Source organism: Elgaria multicarinata, chromosome 4 (genome assembly GCF_023053635.1).
Source record: "Elgaria multicarinata webbii isolate HBS135686 ecotype San Diego chromosome 4, rElgMul1.1.pri, whole genome shotgun sequence".
NCBI lineage: Eukaryota > Metazoa > Chordata > Lepidosauria > Squamata > Anguidae > Elgaria > Elgaria multicarinata.
The window spans coordinates 37,683,382-37,704,763 of NC_086174.1; the positions used below are offsets into that span (position 1 = coordinate 37,683,382).

The 21,382-nt window shown below is 43.1% G+C and overlaps 1 protein-coding gene across 2 annotated transcripts in view; it reads left to right on the top strand.

Annotated features, from left to right (window-relative positions):
* Positions 1 to 20,981, top strand: part of DISP1 (dispatched RND transporter family member 1) — a 92,800-nt gene extending 71,819 nt beyond the window's left edge. For both annotated transcript variants that reach the window (XM_063124107.1, XM_063124108.1), the window contains exons 4-8: positions 3,895 to 4,018; positions 7,133 to 7,260; positions 8,061 to 8,158; positions 9,726 to 9,823; positions 17,299 to 20,981. In XM_063124107.1, the coding sequence (XP_062980177.1) occupies positions 3,895 to 4,018; positions 7,133 to 7,260; positions 8,061 to 8,158; positions 9,726 to 9,823; positions 17,299 to 20,907 (4,057 nt within the window). In that variant the 3' untranslated portion in view covers positions 20,908 to 20,981. The remainder of the gene's footprint in view (positions 1 to 3,894; positions 4,019 to 7,132; positions 7,261 to 8,060; positions 8,159 to 9,725; positions 9,824 to 17,298) is intronic.
* Positions 20,982 to 21,382: the final 401 nt, after the last annotated feature.

Here is a 21,382-nt window from a genome sequence, read left to right on the forward strand (position 1 = left end):
GGCACCGCTCCCTTCCTGTCCCAGAGCCCAGGGAACAGGACTGTCACTGACATCAGCAAGGAGCAGTGAAGGAGGACAATTCCATCAAGCCCTTTCTTGTGATGATTCCAGCTACCATCAAGGCAGCCGTGGGAAGAACTGTGGCAGGAACAGCTGGCCCTCCTGGCCTGGCATTATCTGATCCATCCCCAGGTTTGCTCTCCAAGACAGCCAGAACCTGCGTGGACAATAAGGCAGTAGGGATGGAGTCCGTTCTTTTGTTCAAGGGTGGAAGCTCTCCATGTGAAGCCTCCCCCCCCCCACCGCTGAAACAGTAAACCGCTTTATTGAAACCCGTTTGCAAGCCACCTTTTTATCATGCTTTGAGAACATTTTCAAAGCAATATATAAAGACTCAAATCAATAAAGTCACCAAAAATGCATGCTGTCAAGTGCAAATTGAATCATCTGTGTTACTCATTTATAGATGATGATTCCCCAAACTCCTTTACACACAATTAGTTGGTCATAGAGTTGCTGTTTCTAAAAACAAAGCATCTGGAGGCAGAGAAATCTGTCTGGTTCATCTACTTTTCCTTGTGAAATTGTCTCTAAAAGATGCCTGTCTTATCACTCATATTAATAACTGGTGAAAGATCTCTGCAGTCATTCACTAATGAAAGCCTAACTACCTCCCCATTTAAAACGAAAATGCTTGTTCCCAATATATTTATAAAAACAACGAGGAGCCAGGAGAGTTGCTTGCAGCGGCAAGACAAGGCATGCTTTTAACCCTAGTCGGCAAACATTGCTGAGAGTAACGTGGCAGGTGGTACTCCTCTCCCCCACCCCCAGGAGTGCTGAAGGTAAGCTTTCCTAGCTCAGCAGGATGCCTGCAAAGGCTGTTAAAGCCTAGTATGGTTGGTTTTGTGTCGGACATCACTTTAGATGAAAGGAGAATTTAGTTGTCATATTTAGAAACTTGGCCATAGTAGACACCCATAGATGTTGCTTAGAGTCCCAAAACAAGACAGGGTGATTTCCAGTAATACATTGATTGGCACACAGTAAAAGAGATGCTCATCCAAGTTGTTGTCTCCTCCTTGTGTGAGTAATGCAGCAGAGCAAGTGTGGTGCAATGGTTAGTGTTGGACTGGGACTTGAGAGATCCAGGTTCTAATCCCTACTCGGCCACAAAGCTTTACCGGGTGACTTTGTGCCAGTCACTGACTCTCAGCCTAACCTACCTCGCAGGGTTATTGTGAGGATAAAGTGGAGAGGAGGAGGACCATGCAAGCTACCAGGGTTTCTTTGAAAGTGGGGAAAAGGTGGGATATAAATGTAATTATTAATAATAAATCAATAACACATGCAAGCCTTGCCCCCTTGCAAGCTGGGACTTTCCAGAAGAGGAGGTGAGATTTGGCATGAGCTGAACATTGGCACTAATATTGGCTTCAACATTTTGCGGCTGGGATTAGTAGACCACATGTGTGACCGTTTTTTCGGGTGCAAATTAGTCGCCAGCATGTGGTGGAATCAACTCTCAGCACAGACACAGGCAGTAATTGCAGGACGTCTTAAGACAGCAGCAACACCTAATAGTCTTTAGTAGTTATGGAAAGATTAAACTGCTCTAAGCATACTTGCAGTGCGGAAATGTATCTTGATATCCAGCCTAAATTTGCTTTGCTGCAATTCAAATCTGCTACTCCTTATCCTTCCCTTGGAGCTTCTGGTAAATAAGTGGTCTCCTTTTGTCATGGCAGGTAGTTTTCAATTATCTGGCCCCAGCCCTGCTGTTATTTTTTTTAAAAGTAAATATGGCCAGTCTTTTTTCACCTTTTCATCACATTTCGCACACCCAGCCCTTAAAGGTATATGCTGCTTTCCCAAATCTCTTCCTCTTTGTTGGTGTCCTCTTTAAATTGTGTTGTCCAAAACCTGGACATAGCTCTCCAAGGCTTAATCAGTACAGAGTAATGGAGTGCTGTTTCCTTTTATGTTTGTTTCGGTTAGCTGAGCTCCAAGCAGCATTTTCATATTTTGCCACATAAATTGCATTAAATTCCTTTTAAACTTTCACAGAGGTGCTGGAGTCTAGCCCCTCTCAAGTTCTAATATCCCGTAGAGTTTATTTTTGGTATTGCAATTGGAAACCTCCTGACCAGACTGAAAATATGAACTTGAGGCAGAAGTTTAAAAATCAATAGTGTGTGTGCTTAGTCTAGTATAACAGTTTTATTCAAAATGGCACTGTTTTTCTAAACTGAAGGTGCCAGAATGGTTTGAATTAAACATATAGCAATTACCATTACTGTTCTCTGAGCCAAAGAAATCTATTTTTGGCCAGACCAGAAATAGTAAATAGTTGCTGTGCAAAAAATAAAATATTTTTTTTAAAAATGAGCTAGGCTGTACCTTTGCACATTTGGGAGAAATATTCATTGACTGATCTAAATGTTTTTTTCAAACCAACACTGTGAAGAAGAATCATTTGAAGATGGGGGTGGGTGGGTTGGTTATAAACAAAGAAATGCTTATTGAAAGCACCATTTCCAGAAATGGCTGCAAAGGGCCAGGTTTTATTTTGGAGAAGCTTTCAGGGCCTCATTCCACTGGTGGGTGTGGCTGAAGGCAAAAGGGCAGGGCCAAAATACAAGCATATTTGAGCTTAAAGGTCTTACTGCACCAAGCCTTAGGGGAGGCATTTCAATCATTTATTTCATATTTATACTGCCCAACAGCCAAGGCTCTCTGAGCAGTTCACCGTTAAAACCATAATATACAAAGGTAAATTTCAAACTTAATTTTTTAAAAGAATATATAAAACCAGAAAAAGTTATACCCCAGGGAAGGCTTGTCTAAAAAGAAGTGTTTTCAGGAGGCGTTTGATAGATGTTGTATTCTCTGCCTCCCAAACTGCAAGAGGGATGGTTTTCCAGAGGATGGGTGCCGCTATGGAGAAGGCCCGCCATCGAGGTTCTTCACGAATGGAGGTGGGGGGAAACGGCACCAAAACCAAGAAACCACCGAACGATCAGTGGTTGGGGGGAATGGGGTGGGTCCAGTGGAAGGAGGCATGTCCATCGGGGGTACCCCAGAGGGATGGATTTGGCCCCCAAGAGGGGACGGATTTGGCCCCAGGCCTGAGGTTTTTTACCCTGTTCTAAGAGGACTACAAAGTGAATGGGTGTTTCTTATGCCAGCCTTCCTCAACCTGGTACTCTCCAGATGTATTGGACTGCCACACCTATCATCCCCAGCCAGCATTGTCATTAGCCATGCAGGCTAGGATGATTGGAGTGATAGTCCAGCACACCTGGAGGACACCAGGTTGAGGAACACTGTCTTATTCTATATGTGTGATATCCAATTTATTCCTATTTAAATAAAACCAAGGCCTAATCTACACCAAGCAGGATATTGCACTATGAAAGCAGTATGAAAGTGGAATATAGAAGGCAGGAGCCACACTACTGCTTTATAGTGATATTGAAGTGCACTGACAACTGTTGGGGGCCATGACGCATACCATATACTGCTTTCATACCTCTTTCATACCGCTATATCCTGCTTGGTGTGGCTCCTGCCTCTTATATACCCATAGTGCAATATCCTGCTTGGTGTAGATTAGGCCCAAAATACTTAGGCCTTAGCTAGACCTAAGGATTATCCCAGGCAAATGGAGGAGTCGTCCCTGCCTGCTCCCGGGATCCCCTGTGTGTCATTTGGATGCACAGGGATGATCCCGGGACAATCCCAGAATATAGGCTTGGTCTAGCCATGGCCAATATCTTCTTTAAAGCAGTCTTCTGCATTACAAGCGGCAATGTAAAGTGACCTAGTCTCCTTGCTTCTTTTTCCCTCCAGGAACGTATCCCCCATTAATTGCTATTTTCTGTCTTGTCCTAGCTATGCAGCGCTGATAGCTGACTGGCCTGTGGTGGTTTTGGGCATGTGTACTGTGTTAATTGTGGTGTGTGCATTGGTTGGAATCCTAGTCCCAGATCTTCCAGACTTCTCTGATCCGTTATTGGTAAGTAAACATTATGATCTTGCGCTGTCAAAGCATTGTGTTCGCATCTTCTTTTTCTGGCTATAATGATAAAACAGCTGTAAGACAGCAGCAAGGAATTCTTGGTTGAATGTATTATATTGCTTTGACGTACAGATGAGCACAAATCAAAACCCTGAACCTGAACATTTATGAAGTTTGGTAGTTGAGTCCAGATGTCTTCAAATATGTCTGCGCTGCTGCTGAATCTGTTAATCAGTAACAAAAATGGAAAAGGCCTCTTCCAGCAACACCTCTGGAAATAGAGTTTTGAATGCATTATAGCTAGCCATTCCAGTAATACCTAGGTTAATGGATCTATTCCACTGTAATAATTAAAATGCAGAGTGTTGACACCATTAAAACCTTTAAGCAGTAACCCAGGAAGCAGCAGAAGATCTATCTTCTTCCATTTGCAGTTGAAATTGTATCTATTAAAAGCCTGTATCTTAAAAGGCAAGGAGGAATTGTCGCAGTCTTCCGTCCTTGCCAGAAATTTGTCAGAACCAGCTGGTGAAATAAATAACTAAATAGTAATAGATATTTTTCTAACCAAGGAACTAGGCCATCAAAATAAGTGAGGATCTTCTTTAAAATAAAATAAAAATTAAGCTAATAAAAGCTACTACAGAACCACCTGTTTTGTGCTATTCACTTTAGGATGGTTTATTATCATTTATTTATATAGCACCATCAATGTACATGGTGCATTGGTTGCAGCATGGTCCTCATTGGACATTAAATGAGTCATTGTTGACATAGGTATGAGAATCTGTAAATGGACTTCTAAACCAGACCAACCCCCAATTTTGTGAAAAGCAGTTGAGAAATTCAGTAGTTTCCATTTGATGACATGAACCTAAATCTTCATTTTAGTGTAATAGTCTCTGCCATGGTCCTGACAAAAATTGCCTCTCCAAAGATGCTATTTGCATTTCAAGGGAACCTTTAAATTCAAACACCAGCTTTAGAAAGGTGCCTTTGGTGGGGGTAGAGAGGATTAAACGTCAGCTCCCAACCTCCCTCTCACAGTTCTAAGGGTTCAAAAATCTCCCAATTTTTGTAAATATTCTAGCTGTGAATTTGCGCTAATCACAGCTTGTGGCAACATCTAGGGATGTTGGAGGAATACAGTTTGGGGTTGGAGCTTGGTGTATTTTCATCAGCTCGACTCCCCAGACACCAGTCTGCCAAGCTTGCAGTTTCATGCAAATTGGGATATGCACAAATTCGCGGCTGGGAATATTTATGGAAATTTCGGATTTGCGGAAATCTGTAACCATAAATAGCGCATGCATTTGCACAAAATTCCAGGCGTAAATAGTCAACTATGCTTGCAATTTTACGCAAATTGCATTATTTAAGAATGTGAATTTGCACAAATCCCAATTTTTGTAAATATTCTAGCTGTGAATTTGCGCTAATCACGGCTTGTGGCAAAAAAAAAAAAAGACACAAGCTCTCTCAGGGCCTTCATGGGGCTCACCCTGTATGCCCGAGGGAGTTGAGCAACCAGTCCAATGAGCAGAATGCGAACAGGACACGGGGGAGTTTGCCCACCCCTAGTTCAGGCTTCCCATGTCTTGTCTACACATTAACTATATTCACACAACTAATGTTGTATTCAGTTTGGTCCGTCTTCACTTCTGGAAGAGCAAGGTTGTTCACCTGGTAGTGGTTTAAGATGGAAAAAATGTACAGTTGGGAACTGTATATGTAGAATTGCAAGGTGCTGCATGTCATTCTAATCCCTGGCTGAAATGTAGCAGTATCCATTCACTAAGTAGTTCTACACAGGTTACTCTGTGCAATCAATGACACAGTTTAAGACAGGTAGCTCCATCTTCAGCTGCCACATATCTCTGGCAAGGCAAGCATGCCCAAATAGCAGTACGGCCATTTTAAAACCCCACAGTGTGGCATGGTTGCGCCATGCAGCATTTCCTCTGACTACCCCCACACAAGGAACAGTTTTCACACATTCAGTGACTGGGCTTGAGTATTGGATCTTTTCATGTTTGAACTCTCAGGGTGGAAATACATATTGAAAGAAAGATGAGGCTACTACTTTTGGGCTGTCCAAAGGAATCTGATTGGCTGCATGGGAAACCGGATGTGGGTCTGATGATGTAACAGGCCTGCTCCTATGTTCTTAACTGCAGCCCCATCCTGTGTTGGGTTCTCTTACTCCACAATGTGTAGCACCACATGTCTTGTGCCCTGTCATAATTACGCTGTGCGTTTCCTTTATGCTGGCTACATCCCCTGTCCCCTTACTCCATGTCACTGGCTGGTGGGAGTCAGGAACATGTGTAGTGTAGAGAGATTGAGATACCAGATAAGACAAAGTCCCACACATCTTCTCATGTAGTTCTCCCTTAGGTATATGAAGCCATTTAACTCTAAAACTGTTAACTGTAGAGGAAATGCTTTTTCATGAAACTTCCAAATCACGTGAGGTACTGGTTCCCCTCTATTCAGCACTGGTTAGGCCTCATCTTGAGTGTTGCGTCCAGTTGTGGGATCCTCACTTCAAGAAGGATGCAGACAAGCTGGACCATGTTCAGAGGAGGGCAACGAGGATGATCCAGGGGATGGAAACAAAGCCCTAGGAGGAGAGACTGAAAGAAATGGGCATGTTTAGCCTGGAGAAGAGAAGATTGAGGGGAGACATGATAGCACTCTTCAAATACTTGAAAGGTTGTCACACAGAGGAGAGACAGGATCTTTTCTCGATCCTCCCAGAGTGCAGGACACAGAATAATGGGCTCAAATTACAGGAAACCAGATTCCGGCTGGACATCAGGAAAAACTTCCTGACTGTTAGAACAGTACGACAATGGAACCAGTTACCTAGGGAGGTCGTGGGCTCTCCACATTAGAGGTATTCAAAAGGCAGCTGGACAACCATCTGTCAGGTAGGCTTTAAGGTGGATTCCTGCACTGAGCAGGGGATTGGACCCTTGTAGGCCTCTTCCAACTCTACTTTTCTATGATTCTATGATACTTTCATCAGTCATATTAATTGTTGTCTTCCTGTTGAATCAAAGGACAGCATGCACTTAAAAAAACACCCTCTCTAATATTCTGCCTTAGGGTTTTGAGCCAAGAGGAACCGCTATAGGTCAGAGACTGGTCACCTGGAATAATATGGTGAAAAACACCGGCTACAAAGCAACCTTAGCAAACTACCCATTTAAGTATGCAGATGAGCAGGCTAAGAGGTAAGGACTCTTTTCTGCCATTGTTTTCTACTGATTATTTACACACACTAAAGCCAGGTGTAAGCAATGAAATATGGGAGTTCTTAAAGAAAAATTCTCCAACCATATAACAAAAAGTAGTATTGCGCATATAACATCTGGCTCTCATAACCATACACTCAGAGCTAATATCAAGGTGGCATGCTACAAAAGTGTACAGTGATATAAAAACTATTTTGAATATTTGAGCTTTTAAACCCGGGACGTTACGTGGGGCTTGATTTATTTTCTTAGGGAATCCAACTTTCTCCAGGTATACTGGTTGAAGATGTGTAATGGAGCTGTATCTCTCCTATATAGCATAAACGAAATTATTTCTCTGAGCTGTCCATTTTTTATGGTATTTAATGTTAGTGTGCATTTGAGGATAGATCTATTCTTAAAAATCATAATAGTAACAATTGTTTTCCCTCTCTGGGTTTTGTTTTGATTCGGCTACTTTAAGAATATTTTCCTTCTCCTCCGCCCCCTGCTTTTTCCACCCCTAGGTCTCTTAATAGCCCTTTTTCTGTTTGTGCATTTATCAGTGAAACAAAAACAACTGCTGAAAATCTGTATTCCAACCTCTCCCCACCCTGCGAACATACACACACCTAGTGCCCTCCAGATGTGTTGGACTACAGCCCCATCATCCTGAGCCAGCTGGCTGGAGATGATGGGAGTTAAAGTCCAACACATCTGGAGGGCACCAGCTGTGGGGAGAATGTGGATGTAATTTCTTTGGATGCTCTTCTTTTAAGATAAAAATTGTTCTCTCTTAGTCATCGAGATGACAGATGGTCAGAGGATCACTACGAAAGAGAGAGAAGGGAAGCAGACTGGAATTTCCACAAAGACAGCTTTTTTTGTGACATTCCAAGTGAGTTGATTACTGTTAAGTATATGAAATGTTTTGGGAAATGCCCCAGTGCTAAAATTAAACTGTCTTCGTATACAAGGGGATTTGAACTAATTAATATTTTATTTGCAGTTGCTGCTTTCTGTCAAGCATTTCCATTTCCTAGGAATCGTTCTTTCCCGTTTGGGAAAAGTAAAGGACGATGACCATTGTAGACCTACTGCATTTGGATTACCACCATAGTATTGCACAATTTAGCATGTCTGTGGGTTGTTGTTGCAGTGCCCACAAGTGGGGACAAAAATACAGAATTGTATCTTTTCCCCACCAATTTTTTTCCCTGCTGGGCAGGATCTACACTACTGCTTATAACGGTTTATAATGGTTATGACAACTGTTCAGCCCCAGGACACATTACATATAACGTTTTCATCCCGTTTTTAAAGTGTTATATCCTGCTTGGTGTGGATTGGCCCCTACAAGACTTCCACTTTCTTGCCAGCTGTAGCTTTGGGAAGTGTGTGACGTGGGAAGAAATGACATTGCATCTCACTGCTGGAGATAATTGGGTAGCTGAGTGCTTTCTTTTCTCAAATGATGCAGGACTGTTATAGCCATGGGGGGATAAACTGGGTACCATTGTCCTAAGATTCTTTGTCATTCTTGTACTTCTGTAGAAATAGGGATGGGGGGGAGTGCAGGGGGGGAACCTCAGGCCCAGGGGTCAAATCCAGCTCACCTGAGGTCCCAGTCTAGCTCTCTGGGATTCCCCAGAAAGCCCCACCTCCTTTCCCCCAACCACCAATCATTTCACGGCTTCCCAGCTTTTTGTGCAATTCTCCCCCCTCCCCCTTTCTAAGAGGTTGACCTGCTTCACTAAGGCTTAGTTAGTTACTGGCAGTAAGAGCTTCAAGCTAAAATAGGCTGGTATTTTTTGTATATTAGCACCAGCCCTTTTTCTTTTGGCCACGCCCCTTTTCCTTTAGCCCCACCCACCACTGGAATGCAGCCCCTGAGGGCCTCCTTACAATTGGTTGGCCCTCGGGCTGAAAGAGTTTCCTCGCCCCTGTTTTGCAGACCTCTTCCTCCAGCTGCTAAGATACGTAAATCTTCCCCCGCTCAGGACAGCCCAGCCACTCTCAATAGCATATGGTTCCCTTTGGCACCAGGATAAAGATTATAGTAATATTGAATGTGTGTATATTAACATTCTAAAATAATACACTTGACCCTATATAACTTTTGTTATTATAAAATGGTTACTCGGAGTTTCTGAAAAGAACCGAATAAAAATAACACAATAAACTGAGCTGCTATTGAATTGTTTTAATATATTCTTTTTCTTGGCAATGAGTTTCTGAATCTTATTAAAGTACAGAAGATGTTTTAGAAAGACTCTTTTAGCCAGAATGGTGTGCATGGTTCTCCATTTTATCCTCATAGCATCCTTGTGAGGTAGATTAAGCTGAGAGATAATAAGTGGCTCAAGGTAAACACCCTCTGATATTTTCTGTCGTACTGACAGTTATGTTAGCTCTGAAGGCCTGTGATGTCAGAAACTTTCATGGTATGTCAATCTTATTTTCAGGTGACCGCTATTCGCGAGTGGTATTCACATCAGCAGATGGAGAGAACTTGTGGAATTTACTTGGCATAAAATCAATGTGTAGTGTGGATAATTTGAGGGTAAGTAAAGATATCTAACTAAATGTGACAATATACATTCTGTGCTAACTACTAAACAGCTTTCTAGTTGCAGTGTAAGCTATTATCAAGCCACCGTTAAAGCAAAATTGACTTTGCCTTATTCAGTGATAAGGCATTTATCTGCCCGAGATTTTTTCCTGAAGCCTTCTGAATCTTAACAGTGCCATCTGTTTCTTTTCTCCACCATTTCCTGTTCTGACAAATTTGTTTTTTGGGGGAGGGGAGGCGTAGGATTTAGTACAATGTTTTAGAACAAAACTCTGCTTTTTCCCTTTGTTGGCTTTTTTGTCATCTCCTCTTCCAAAACTAGGCTGGAAAGTGTTATTTCACTTGCGTGTGTGTGTGTGTGTGTGTGTGTGTGTTTAAAAAATCCCATAAAGCAGTTTGTCAACATTATGTTGTGTGTGATTCTGAAGCAGTTATGTAGGTCTGTGTCACCTGAAGGAAATAGGTTGGCAGTTGGGAACTCAGACACATATACAGTAACTTGTTTAAATACACCCCCACCCCCAATAGATATAATTCAATCCAGACCATGGTGTTCTGAGAAAGCAAAGTTTGCTTCCTCTTCAGAGCACAAGGGGATGAAAGAAGACACTTTGGTCCTGGCTGCTCTGATCAGGAGAGAATGTTTTCCATCTCCAGAATAGTTAGGGCCTTTTTTTTTTATTCCCCTAAGGAAACAAAATGTAAAAAGTAACAGACAGCCTTAGGGACCTCATGAGTTCCTCTTGCATGTGTTAGAAGTTAAAACAATGCATACAGTTGAGACTGAAGTCTGGTTTTAACTAATGGACCTTAATTAACGCAAGGTCTATACTGAAGTGAAGAGCATATGTTCATATTGCAGGTCTATGATGATATGTGAGCTTGTTAGTCTCTAGAAGCACAGTGATCGGTATTCTTTGAAAGGTGCTGGAGCCCCGCAGTTTGGGAATCTCATACAGCTGCACAGCAGGGAGTTGGCAGGTTTGATGAGACAAAACAGGAGGCTACATTTTTATAGCTTATAAGAGTCCTATGCCCCAACAGTGCAAGAAGACATGCAAGCTGAAAAATGTGCAGGGGGACACATAGTGGGGTGGTTCACACAACACATTAACCCACATTCAGTGGTTGAGTATGGGTTGTTTGTTGAACCATGGGTTAACGTTTTGTCTGAATCCAGACCATTTTCCACAGGGTGGCTTGTTAACCACCCTGAATAACCCAACAGCAAACCATAGGTTCTCAAGGTGGCTTGTTCAAAATTTTTTTAGCCATATTGCATGCCACACTGTGGAAAATGGAAAATGTTCTGGGTTCAGGCAACATGCTAACCCACAGTTCACAAACAACCCATGGTTCAACAACAACCACTGAGTGTGGTTTAGTGTGTTGTGCGAACCCAGTTGTTCAGTTTAGTGAGAATCTGTAGAGCCCCTTTGGGATATGGATGTAGAAATGAATGTGCAGGAAATTGATTTCTTCGTCTTCTCAGGACAGAGGCTCATAATACTTCTTTAATTGTTGTAAAGGTTGTGCAAGCCATCTCAGGCTCCAGGGATCAGGCTAGGTATAAGTTGAAATAAAATGTTTTTAGCAATTAGGGTCTAATAGAAGTGGCAGTCAGAGTTTTGTTGCCTGGGCTTCTGTATATAAGGTTTGCTTCCAGGAACTTTATAGGAAGCTACAGTTTGGTGGGTAAGCTAAATAAAAGGTTCTGAAATATTAAAAGACATTAGAAATCTTAATATCATACAATTAGAGATCAGGCCAGTATCTAACTTGGAGCAAACATTTTACTTCTAGTTCATGTGGTGTTGTTGTTGTTGTTATTTCTGACATGATCCAAATCATGTTGGAAGCAGCAATATATTAATACAGATGGCTTCCAGTTAGAAACATTTGCAGTCCTAAAAGGGCTAATGGTGTGAGTGGTGTAATATGAATAGCTTATTATTGTTTTAATCATTTTTCAATTCCTTGGCTATACTGTTCAAGCCATGTGGAAATACGTGGTGTTTTCGAGTGTGGTGTTTAGAAAACAGTTCTGCCCTATTGCAAACCTCTGGATCGTTGAACTGATGCTGCTTTGCAAAGTAATGAGGAATTGATCTCTTTAATCTTTATTAAAGTCTTTCTTGTTGGCTGCTGTCCATATCGCTTTCCAGTTCATGCTTTTTTAGAGGACTGACTCCTTTTTGTACTGAAGTCAGTGTCATTAACTCCAGTGGAAACAAATCCAACTGCTTTGGTGTTTTAAAAGTTAAGCTTAAGGACTAATTTAAGGTTTAGCCACTTTCCCTTAGCCTTTCTGTGCCATTATGTGTTTTAATGGAAGCCTTGATTATAAATTCCTAGCATGCCCATAACAGTATATATATATGTGTGTGTGTGTATTTCCAGCTGTGTACCATTCAAACACAAATTGTCTTGGGCATGCTGCATGAGCGTTAGCCATCTGGTTTACTTGTATTTAGGATTATATCCTGTAACTGCTCCACACATGGCACTCCCCCCACCCCACCATAATCTTAATGATAATGCCATATGCAGAGTGGTCTGGCCCCTGTTTTGTACACAGCTAATATTTAAAACTTTTCCAAATCAACCACAGGCTTCCAAATTTTAATGGATCTGGAAAACCTGCTGTACTTTTTCTCCCTCTCTCATAATACTAGAACCCAAAGGGGGACTTCACCGGCTTGTCCCCGGAGCTGGGAGTCTTTTCTTGTGTCTCAGGGTGGGGTGACTCAGGCACGCCTGGAACTCTGCACTGGATCGGACTCTAATGCTAGCACTGAGATCCTAATGCACAGCATTAAGATCGCAAAGTTTGGCGGTGCAGTGTTAGGATTCCGTGAATGAGGCAGAGCAATTTCACAGTAAAAGCCACGTCTGGAAGCACTCCTACTTCTTGGAAGTAGCTCCCACTGAACTCAAGGGTTCTTCCTTCAAAGTAAAGATGGACCACCAGGCTCTTAAGCTTCAATCCTAAACTCAAGTCCTTGGGAGGAAACCTGTAGATAGTTGACTCCTTGACTTCTGCAGAATGAGTATACCTAAGATGAGGAGGATGGGCTGAAATTTGCTCTGAATTTGATTCCATTGTTTCCCATGTATATAAGGACGGGATGGCAAAACTGTGGGAGATTATGGTTTGTCATAGGCTTGCGTGTTAGGTTAGGAGGAGGCCAGGACTCCCAAGAGTTCACAGTCCTTTTGTGATATATGGCAACTCCCCCCGCACACACATGAAAAGTCTCCTGAAGAAAAGAAAAATCACAAGGGCAATATTAACATAGAAGGGGGGGTAGGGCAACTAAAATGATTAAGGGACTGGAGCATCTCCCCTATGAGGGAAGGTTACAACAACTAGGATTGTTTAGGTTGGAAAAAAAGGAGGCGAAGGAGAGACATGATAGAGGTGTATAAAATTATGCATGGTATGGAGAAAGTGGATAGAAAGATATTTTTCTCCCTCTCTCAAAATACTAGAACCTGGGTTCATCCCATGAAGCTGATTGATGAGAGATCCAGGACAAATAAAAGGAAGTACTTCTTCACATAGTGCATAGTTAAATTATGGAACTCACTACTACAAGATGTAGTGATGGCCAACAATCTGGATGGCTTTAAAAGGGGGTTGGATAAATTCCTGGATGCAAAGGCTATCAATGTCTACTAGCACTGATGGCTATATGCTACCTCCAGTACGCCTATGCATACCAGTTGCTGGGGAACATTGGCAGGAGGATGCTATTGTACTCATGTCCTGTTTGTGGGTTTCCCACAGACAGCTGGTTGGCTACTGTGTGAACAGAATGTTGGACTAGTTGAACCCTTGGTCTGACCCAGCATGGTTCTCCTAAGTTCTTAACCTCTCTTGGGTGGTTTTCATATAAGTGAGCATCCAATCCAGGTGAAATCGTGTTGCGAGTATTTGCATCCATGTATAGCAGCTTCCAGACTTTGAGGCTCCTTGATAATAACGGTAGATAAGTCCCCCATGAAAGACGGTGATCTGTCATTACCAGGGAGGGTAATGGCAGATCACCTTCTTATCGCCTATGTGTGATAGATCCAGTGAAGAGGGAGTGGCACGTATGGGAATCCCCTTGTTATCTCCGATCACAGATCAGAGATAACAAGGGGATTTGGGACTGGTGGCTGTGCCCTTGTCCAGCACACTTGTCCTTCACCTTCCCTGGGTCCTCCCGCCCCCAATGGGAGCAGGCACAGGTCAGGAAAAGCAGTTTCACAGCATGCGATCCTTTTCCATGGGAGAAGACCCACCCACCCCTGATGTTATTTGGCCTGTGGAGGGCTGGGTGGGAGGTAATTTGGCCCTCATTCCATTCTGGTGGTCTGCCCCTGCCATATAGGATAACAGGCTTAGCTGGTACCCATCATCCACTGCGTGCCCTAGTTACACCTGCAGTGCCGAGGGTTCCATTGCCAGACAAATCCATGTGGAACAGGGTAAGAAATTTGAAAACCACTGAGAAGATAGTATCAAGCACAATGTTTTCTTTAGAAGTGGAAAATATCCTAAGCATACATCTCACCTATCATGTGCCAAGCAACAACTTTTGATCAAGCAAAACAAACAAAAACAAAAAACAGACCCAACTCTTGAATGTTGTGCTAGCAATATTCCTAAAACCATGTTTTTAAGAGGTATTTTGGTAAGTTCCAGGCAAAGGCTCTCCTTCCAAGTTCTAGCAGCCAATTCGTCTTTATCTTTAGTGACGGTTGCTTTAGCAGCAAATGAGCATGGCCTGCCATGTGCTGAAGAATAGCAAATAAAGCTCAGCATTTCAACTTGAACTTGAATAAGTGAAGTAGACAATGGCCTTTTCCTTCCAGCTCGCCTGCCTGACCCAAAGGGCTTGCATATTGTATCCTCCTTGATAAATCTGGACATGTGCCATGAAAAATAAAGAGATGCCATTCTAGGGCTTCCTTTTATTTATTAGGTTGTTCATTTTTTCCTGAGTTTGCCTGTGTGAGTGTTTTTATCTGGAAACAATCAAATGTGAATTATCCTGTGAGTCCCCCCCCCCCCCCCCGGGGAATGCCAGGTCATTCTTGTTCTGAAATTGTTTGACAAAATTAAGGCCGTATTAAATCTTTCATAACGATCAGGAGAATTCTTAAATCCTGGTGTGTGAGGTTTTTTTTTTTTTGTCAGTGCTATAAAAGGGATTGTTCATAATAAGCCAAAGCCGTTTCAGTATGACTCAAAACCAGAGCACTTGGACGTCTGAAATGTGCCTGGTTTTCAAATGCTTAAGTATGTGTGTAACTAGCTCAGTAAGACTAATCCTATGATAATATTGAGAAAGTACATAAGTGTATTCAGGAATTGGCCCTTTGTTATGCATTCCAAATAGGAAATTCGACTTGTGAGCCCAGCTGTACATTTAAAACATTTTCATTCTAAAGCTTTACAGGCCTAATAAATGGCTACCCTGGCCCTCCAGATAGAGCCGTGCCCCTACTGCTACCAAGATCTCCAGATCTTTATAGGTGGATTGACACAGACTGTGCCACTGCTGGGAGTCAGCATTGCAGTCTGACCTCTGAATGTTTTGAGAAATTAGGAAATGGTAGGGGAGGATGGGTGAGTGTTACAGTCTTCCCACTCTTCTAGGACACAGTATGGGTGTGCTCGCACAACACTTTAACCCACGATGGGTGACAAGTTACACACTGTAGGTTGTTTTATGAACAACCCACAGTACATGGTTGGTGCGCCTGACAGACAATCAGGTGCATCACCCACGGCGCATAGCTTGTTTCCCGGCCATTTCCCTCTCAGTCCTCCAGCCAACTCTGCCTGGCATCCCAGAGGACTGGGCAGCAGAACCCATCTTGTCAGCCGCCAAGTCCCCAATCTTTGATTGCAATTGCAGTTGGAGCCCTTTTTTTTAAAAAAAAAAAAAAGAAATTCCCAGCTCTGTTTTAGCACAAAGACAAGGCTAGGGAAAATCATTTTGCACTTCCCATGCCCAGAGAATGTGCAGCAATGTCCCCCTGTTGTTGTTGTTGTTGTTGTTGTTGTTGTTATTATTATTATTATTATTATTATTAAAACAAATCTCTTTGGTTTATCACTGTTGCACAGTTGCGCAACAGCAGGTTATTAAAGAATCCCAACTTGCCCCAACTGGAGCCGTATGTTGCATTTAGCAAACATACAGGGTTGCAGATGAGGATATCCTGTATCTAGTCCCTCGCACCCGTTTTTTCTGGGTGCCTAAAACGTAGTTCCCCTTCTCCCTCCTTATTGGTGAAGCTGCTTCTAGTTTGACAACTAGGTGGGGGACCACTCCCAGGGTGTAGTCCACCCTTAAAAGGTCCCGAATCGGGGGCACGCATACTAACCTATAAGTAGGCCAATCATGCACACATGCATTGCAGTGCAAGGAAAAAGAACAGGCTAAGATGAGCAGCTGAGGAGGCTTTTTCAAAGTGCTACAGAAAGAAAATAAAACCCTCTTAGTCACCTCATCCTTCAAAAGTCAGTCCCTCTCCTGCCCTCTAAAGATATGGCATATGTATGTCAATACAGGCGCTTTGCAAGACAAGAAAGGGAGGGGGAGAAACTCATTGCAGCAGGAGTATAGAGGAGTTGTCCCACAAAGCGCTCCCCCCTACATGCAGGGAGCGGGCAGGAGGAGTAAGTTGGAAACAAGCCACAACAAGCCTTGGAGAGGCTGATCATCCATCCGCACAATCCTGGGTCAGCAATCAAATAACAACCTGTGGTAGTTCGTTCTCAAGGTGGCTTATCGCGATGTGTGAACCTGCCCTTAGTCTCCAAAGTTAACCTTAAAATCACACCTCATTAGCTCATACCCTTTGCAAAACATTTGCAGGCCTGTAAAGCACCAATTCCTTAATTGAAATTACTCTTGCTTTAAATGTGTTTAGAGAGCCTCGTGTGGCGCAGAGCGGTAAAGCAGCAGTTTCTGCAGCTGAAACTCTCCCCACGGCCTGAGTTCAATCCCAGCGGAAGCTGGTTTCAGGCAGCCAGCTCGGGCCGACTCAGCCTTCCATCCTCCCGAGGTCGGTAAAATGAGAACCCAGTTAGCTGGGGGAAAGGTAATAACGGCCGGGGAAGGCAACGGCAAACCACCCCACTATAATGCCTGCCAAGAAAACGTCAGCGAAAGCTGGCGTCCCTCCAAGAGTTAGTAATGACTCAGTGCTTGCACAAGAGGTTCCTTTCCTTTCCTAAATGTGTTTGGGGGAAGGTCAGAGTTCAAAGTGTGCCAAGTTAAGGATATACAGTGCTGGTACCAAATCACTCAAACGCTTCTCAGGGGAAACACACAGTCATAAGTTGTAGGGGTCGTAGGAAGATTGGTTTGGTTGTCTTCCTGGGCAGAGAAACTGTTCAAGTGGCCATCCGGCTGTGCATATCTGCTTTGTGTCATAATTCTGTTATGTCTTCTTTTCCACAGATACGATCCCATTCTCAGTTCGGTGATCTCTGCCAGAGGACCACGGCTGCTTCATGCTGTCCCAGCTGGACCCTCGGCAATTATATTGCCATTTTAAACAACAGATCATCCTGTCAAAAAATTGTCGAGAGAGATGTTTCTCACACGCTGAAGCTGCTCCGTACATGTGCCAAATACTACTATAATGGGACCCTGGGACCAGATTGCTGGGATATGGCAGCCAGAAGGAAGGACCAACTCAAGTGTACAAATGTGCCTCGTAAATGTACAAAGTACAATGCTGTTTACCAGATCCTCCACTACCTAGTGGATAAAGATTTTCTAAGCCCAAAGACCTTGGACTATGCCTTACCAACTTTAAAGTACAGCATGCTCTTTTCACCCACCGAAAAGGGGGAAAGCATGATGAATATCTACTTGGATAACTTTGAGAACTGGAACTCTTCTGATGGAATAACCACCATCACAGGGATTGAGTTTGGAATCAAGCATAGCTTGTTCCAAGATTATCTGCTAATGGATACCGTGTATCCTGCTATAGCCATCGTGATTGTTCTTGTAGTCATGTGCGTCTATACCAAGTCCATGTTTATCACACTGATGACCATGTTTGCAATAATTAGTTCCTTGATTGTTTCCTACTTCCTTTATCGGGTAGTATTTAATTTTGAATTTTTCCCCTTTATGAACCTCACTGCACTGATTATTCTCGTTGGTATTGGAGCAGACGATGCTTTTGTCTTGTGCGACGTGTGGAACTACACAAAATGTGACAAGTCTCACGCTGCAACTTCAGAGACGGTGAGCATCACCTTGCAACATGCTGCCCTTTCCATGTTTGTCACCAGCTTTACCACCGCTGCTGCCTTCTATGCCAATTACGTCAGCAATATTACTGCAATCCGATGTTTTGGGGTTTATGCTGGCACTGCCATATTGGTGAATTATGTCCTAATGGTAACGTGGTTACCTGCAGTTGTCGTGCTACATGAACGATATCTGCTCAATATATTTAGTTGCTTCAGAAAGCCTCAGGCAAGAGGCTACAGTAACAAGAGCTGCTGGACAGTGCTGTGCCAAACGTTCCGGAAGGTTGTTTTTGCAGGTTCGGAAGCATCTAGGATATTTTTTGAAAAAGTATTGCCATGCATTGTTATCAAGTTTCGGTACATTTGGTTAGTCTGGTTCCTAGCCTTAACGGTCGGGGGCGCGTACATAGTGTGTGTGAATCCAAAGATGAAGCTACCATCGCTGGAGCTCTCGGAGTTTCAAGTCTTCAGGTCTTCTCATCCTTTTGAACGCTACGATGCTGAGTTCAAAAAGCTGTTTATGTTTGAACGTGTCCATCACGGGGAGGAGCTTCATATGCCCATAACTATTATCTGGGGAGTCTCTCCCGAGGATAGCGGGGACCCCTTAAATCCTAAGAGTAAAGGAAAGCTGAAACTCGACAGCGCATTCAATATTGCCAGCCCAGATTCACAGCTCTGGATTTTGAAGTTTTGCCAGCGGCTGAGGAATCAAACCTTTTTTTATCAAACAGAAGAGCAAGACTTCACAAGCTGCTTTATTGAGACATTTAAGCAGTGGATGGAAAATCAGGATTGTGATGAGCCAGCTCTCTACCCATGCTGCAGCCACTGGAGCTTTCCCTACAAACAGGAGGTTTTTGAGTTGTGTATCAAGAGGGCCATCATGGAGCTTGAAAGAAGCACAGGGTACCATTTAGACAGCAAGACCCCCGGGCCCCGTTTTGACATAAATGATACCATCAGAGCAGTGGTACTGGAGTTCCAAAGCACCTACCTCTTCACCTTGGCCTATGAAAAGATGCATCAGTTCTACAGAGAGGTGGATACCTGGATTTCGGATGAACTGAGTACTGCTCCTGAGGGCCTGAGCAGTGGTTGGTTTGTAAGTAATCTAGAGTTCTATGATCTCCAGGACAGTCTCTCTGATGGTACTTTGATTGCCATGGGTCTTTCAGTTGCTGTGGCATTCAGCATAATGTTGCTCACCACTTGGAATATTATAATAAGCCTTTATGCAATAGTCTCAATAGCAGGAACCATTTTTGTCACTGTGGGATCCTTGGTTCTTCTGGGTTGGGAGCTCAACGTATTGGAGTCTGTCACCATTTCTGTCGCTGTTGGCTTATCGGTAGACTTTGCTGTCCATTATGGAGTTGCTTACCGCTTGGCTCCTGATCCCGACCGAGAAGGAAAAGTCATCTTCTCCCTCAGCCGCATGGGTTCAGCCATTGCTATGGCTGCACTGACCACATTTGTAGCTGGTGCAATGATGATGCCTTCCACGGTTTTAGCATACACTCAGCTCGGCACCTTCATGATGCTTATAATGTGCATTAGTTGGGCGTTTGCAACCTTTTTCTTCCAGTGCATGTGCCGTTGCCTCGGGCCTCAAGGTACCTTTGGTCAGATTCCTCTGCCGAAACGACTGCAGTGCAGCGCCTTTTCACAAGCGTTGTCAGGAAACCGAAGAGATGGGGAGCAAACCAAAACTCACACTGTCGGTAAATATCAGTTAGACGCTAGAGGTCAAAAAACAGACATGGAGCATGAGCATGAGCATTATGAGCTAGAGCCTTTAGCATGCCATACCAACAATTGCACGGCAACAGAGAAGAGAACCTATGAAGAAACACACATCTGCTCTGAACTCTTCAATGGTAGACTCGCCAATGCACTTGTTCTTCCTCAGTCAACATATAACAACGAACTGAACATAAACGGTAAAAGTGAACCTGTGACGTCTTCTGGTGAGCAGGATACTGCTTGCCAGCTGTTGTGTCAAAACCAACAGTGTGCTTGTTCAGATGCATACAAACCTTTGACCATGAAATGGAGCCCCCGCTCATGCCAGCAGTTAAATGAAACTTTATGCTATCACTGCTCTCCGTCATCTGGAAACATACACATCCAGAGTTCTCTAGTTCCCATAAATGCCGTGCATCATTCTGCTGACGGTTATGTTAACACTGTCCAGCATGTTCTTCACTGTAACTGTCTACAAGGCAAATTCAAAAGACCCCCAGTTCAGAATTCACTCCCCAGAAACATCTTTCTCCACTCAGTGCAACATCTTCAATCCCGCAGTCTTCCCAATACCGAGGAGAACTTAAGAACTCTTCCAAAGGAGGCAAGTTCTTCTCCATTTATCTCCAAAAGTGCTGGTTTGCTCCCGAGATCTTGTTGTGAAATGGAGAAAAGCATGTCTAATAATCAAAAGGGACTCTGTAATAACTACAGAGACAAATGGGATGCTAGGATCACTGAAGTAAATGGAAACGAAAACGTGATTTCTGCGTCAAAGCAAAACAGGCATGCAGAAACGGAGGGGGTCCAGGACTTACTGCAAACTACTCCAGGTGTGAAGGCTCACCAGAATGAGTGGAAATGTATAGAAAAAAATATAGCAATAGAGGCTGGTTATGAGTCTTGCCCTGAAAATCCACAGTATTGTAACCGAACCATAACAACCAAGTGCAATTCCGTTGAGTGTCATATGCCAAACTCTGAAGCCCATGTGCCTGTTCTCTTAGCACACCCAGAACTTTCCAATGAAAGTTTGCTAATAAAAACGTTATAATAAATCTTAAGCTTGGTTTTTCTGTCTTTCTTTGAAAGAAAGGTCAAAATATTGAAATCTGTTCAAATGGTTAAACAGAGACAATTTTACTGAAGTTAACATTTTGGAATTTCAAAACTTCCTTAAAAGAGAAATGAATGTTTCCAAGTTCTATTCACCCTTTAAAGTTGATTATACATTGCTCTCAGGAATGTCAAATTGTGCTTAACTCCATTCTTGTTGCGTGGATGCCAAAAGCATTTAGCTTATTATTTTCCCACCAAGCTGAAAAATAAAGCATTTTAATTAGTCTCTCCCTGGGACATTCAGAAAGAGAAACTTACACCCTGTTCAGACAACACACTTAGCCACGGTGGTTAAGTATTTTGAGCTAAACATTATGGCTTAGCGTGTCGTGTGAACCATTCCTAACCATGATGGCTACATAACCACGGTTTAAACACGCTGTAAAAGGGTTAGCGGCCTACCCATGGCT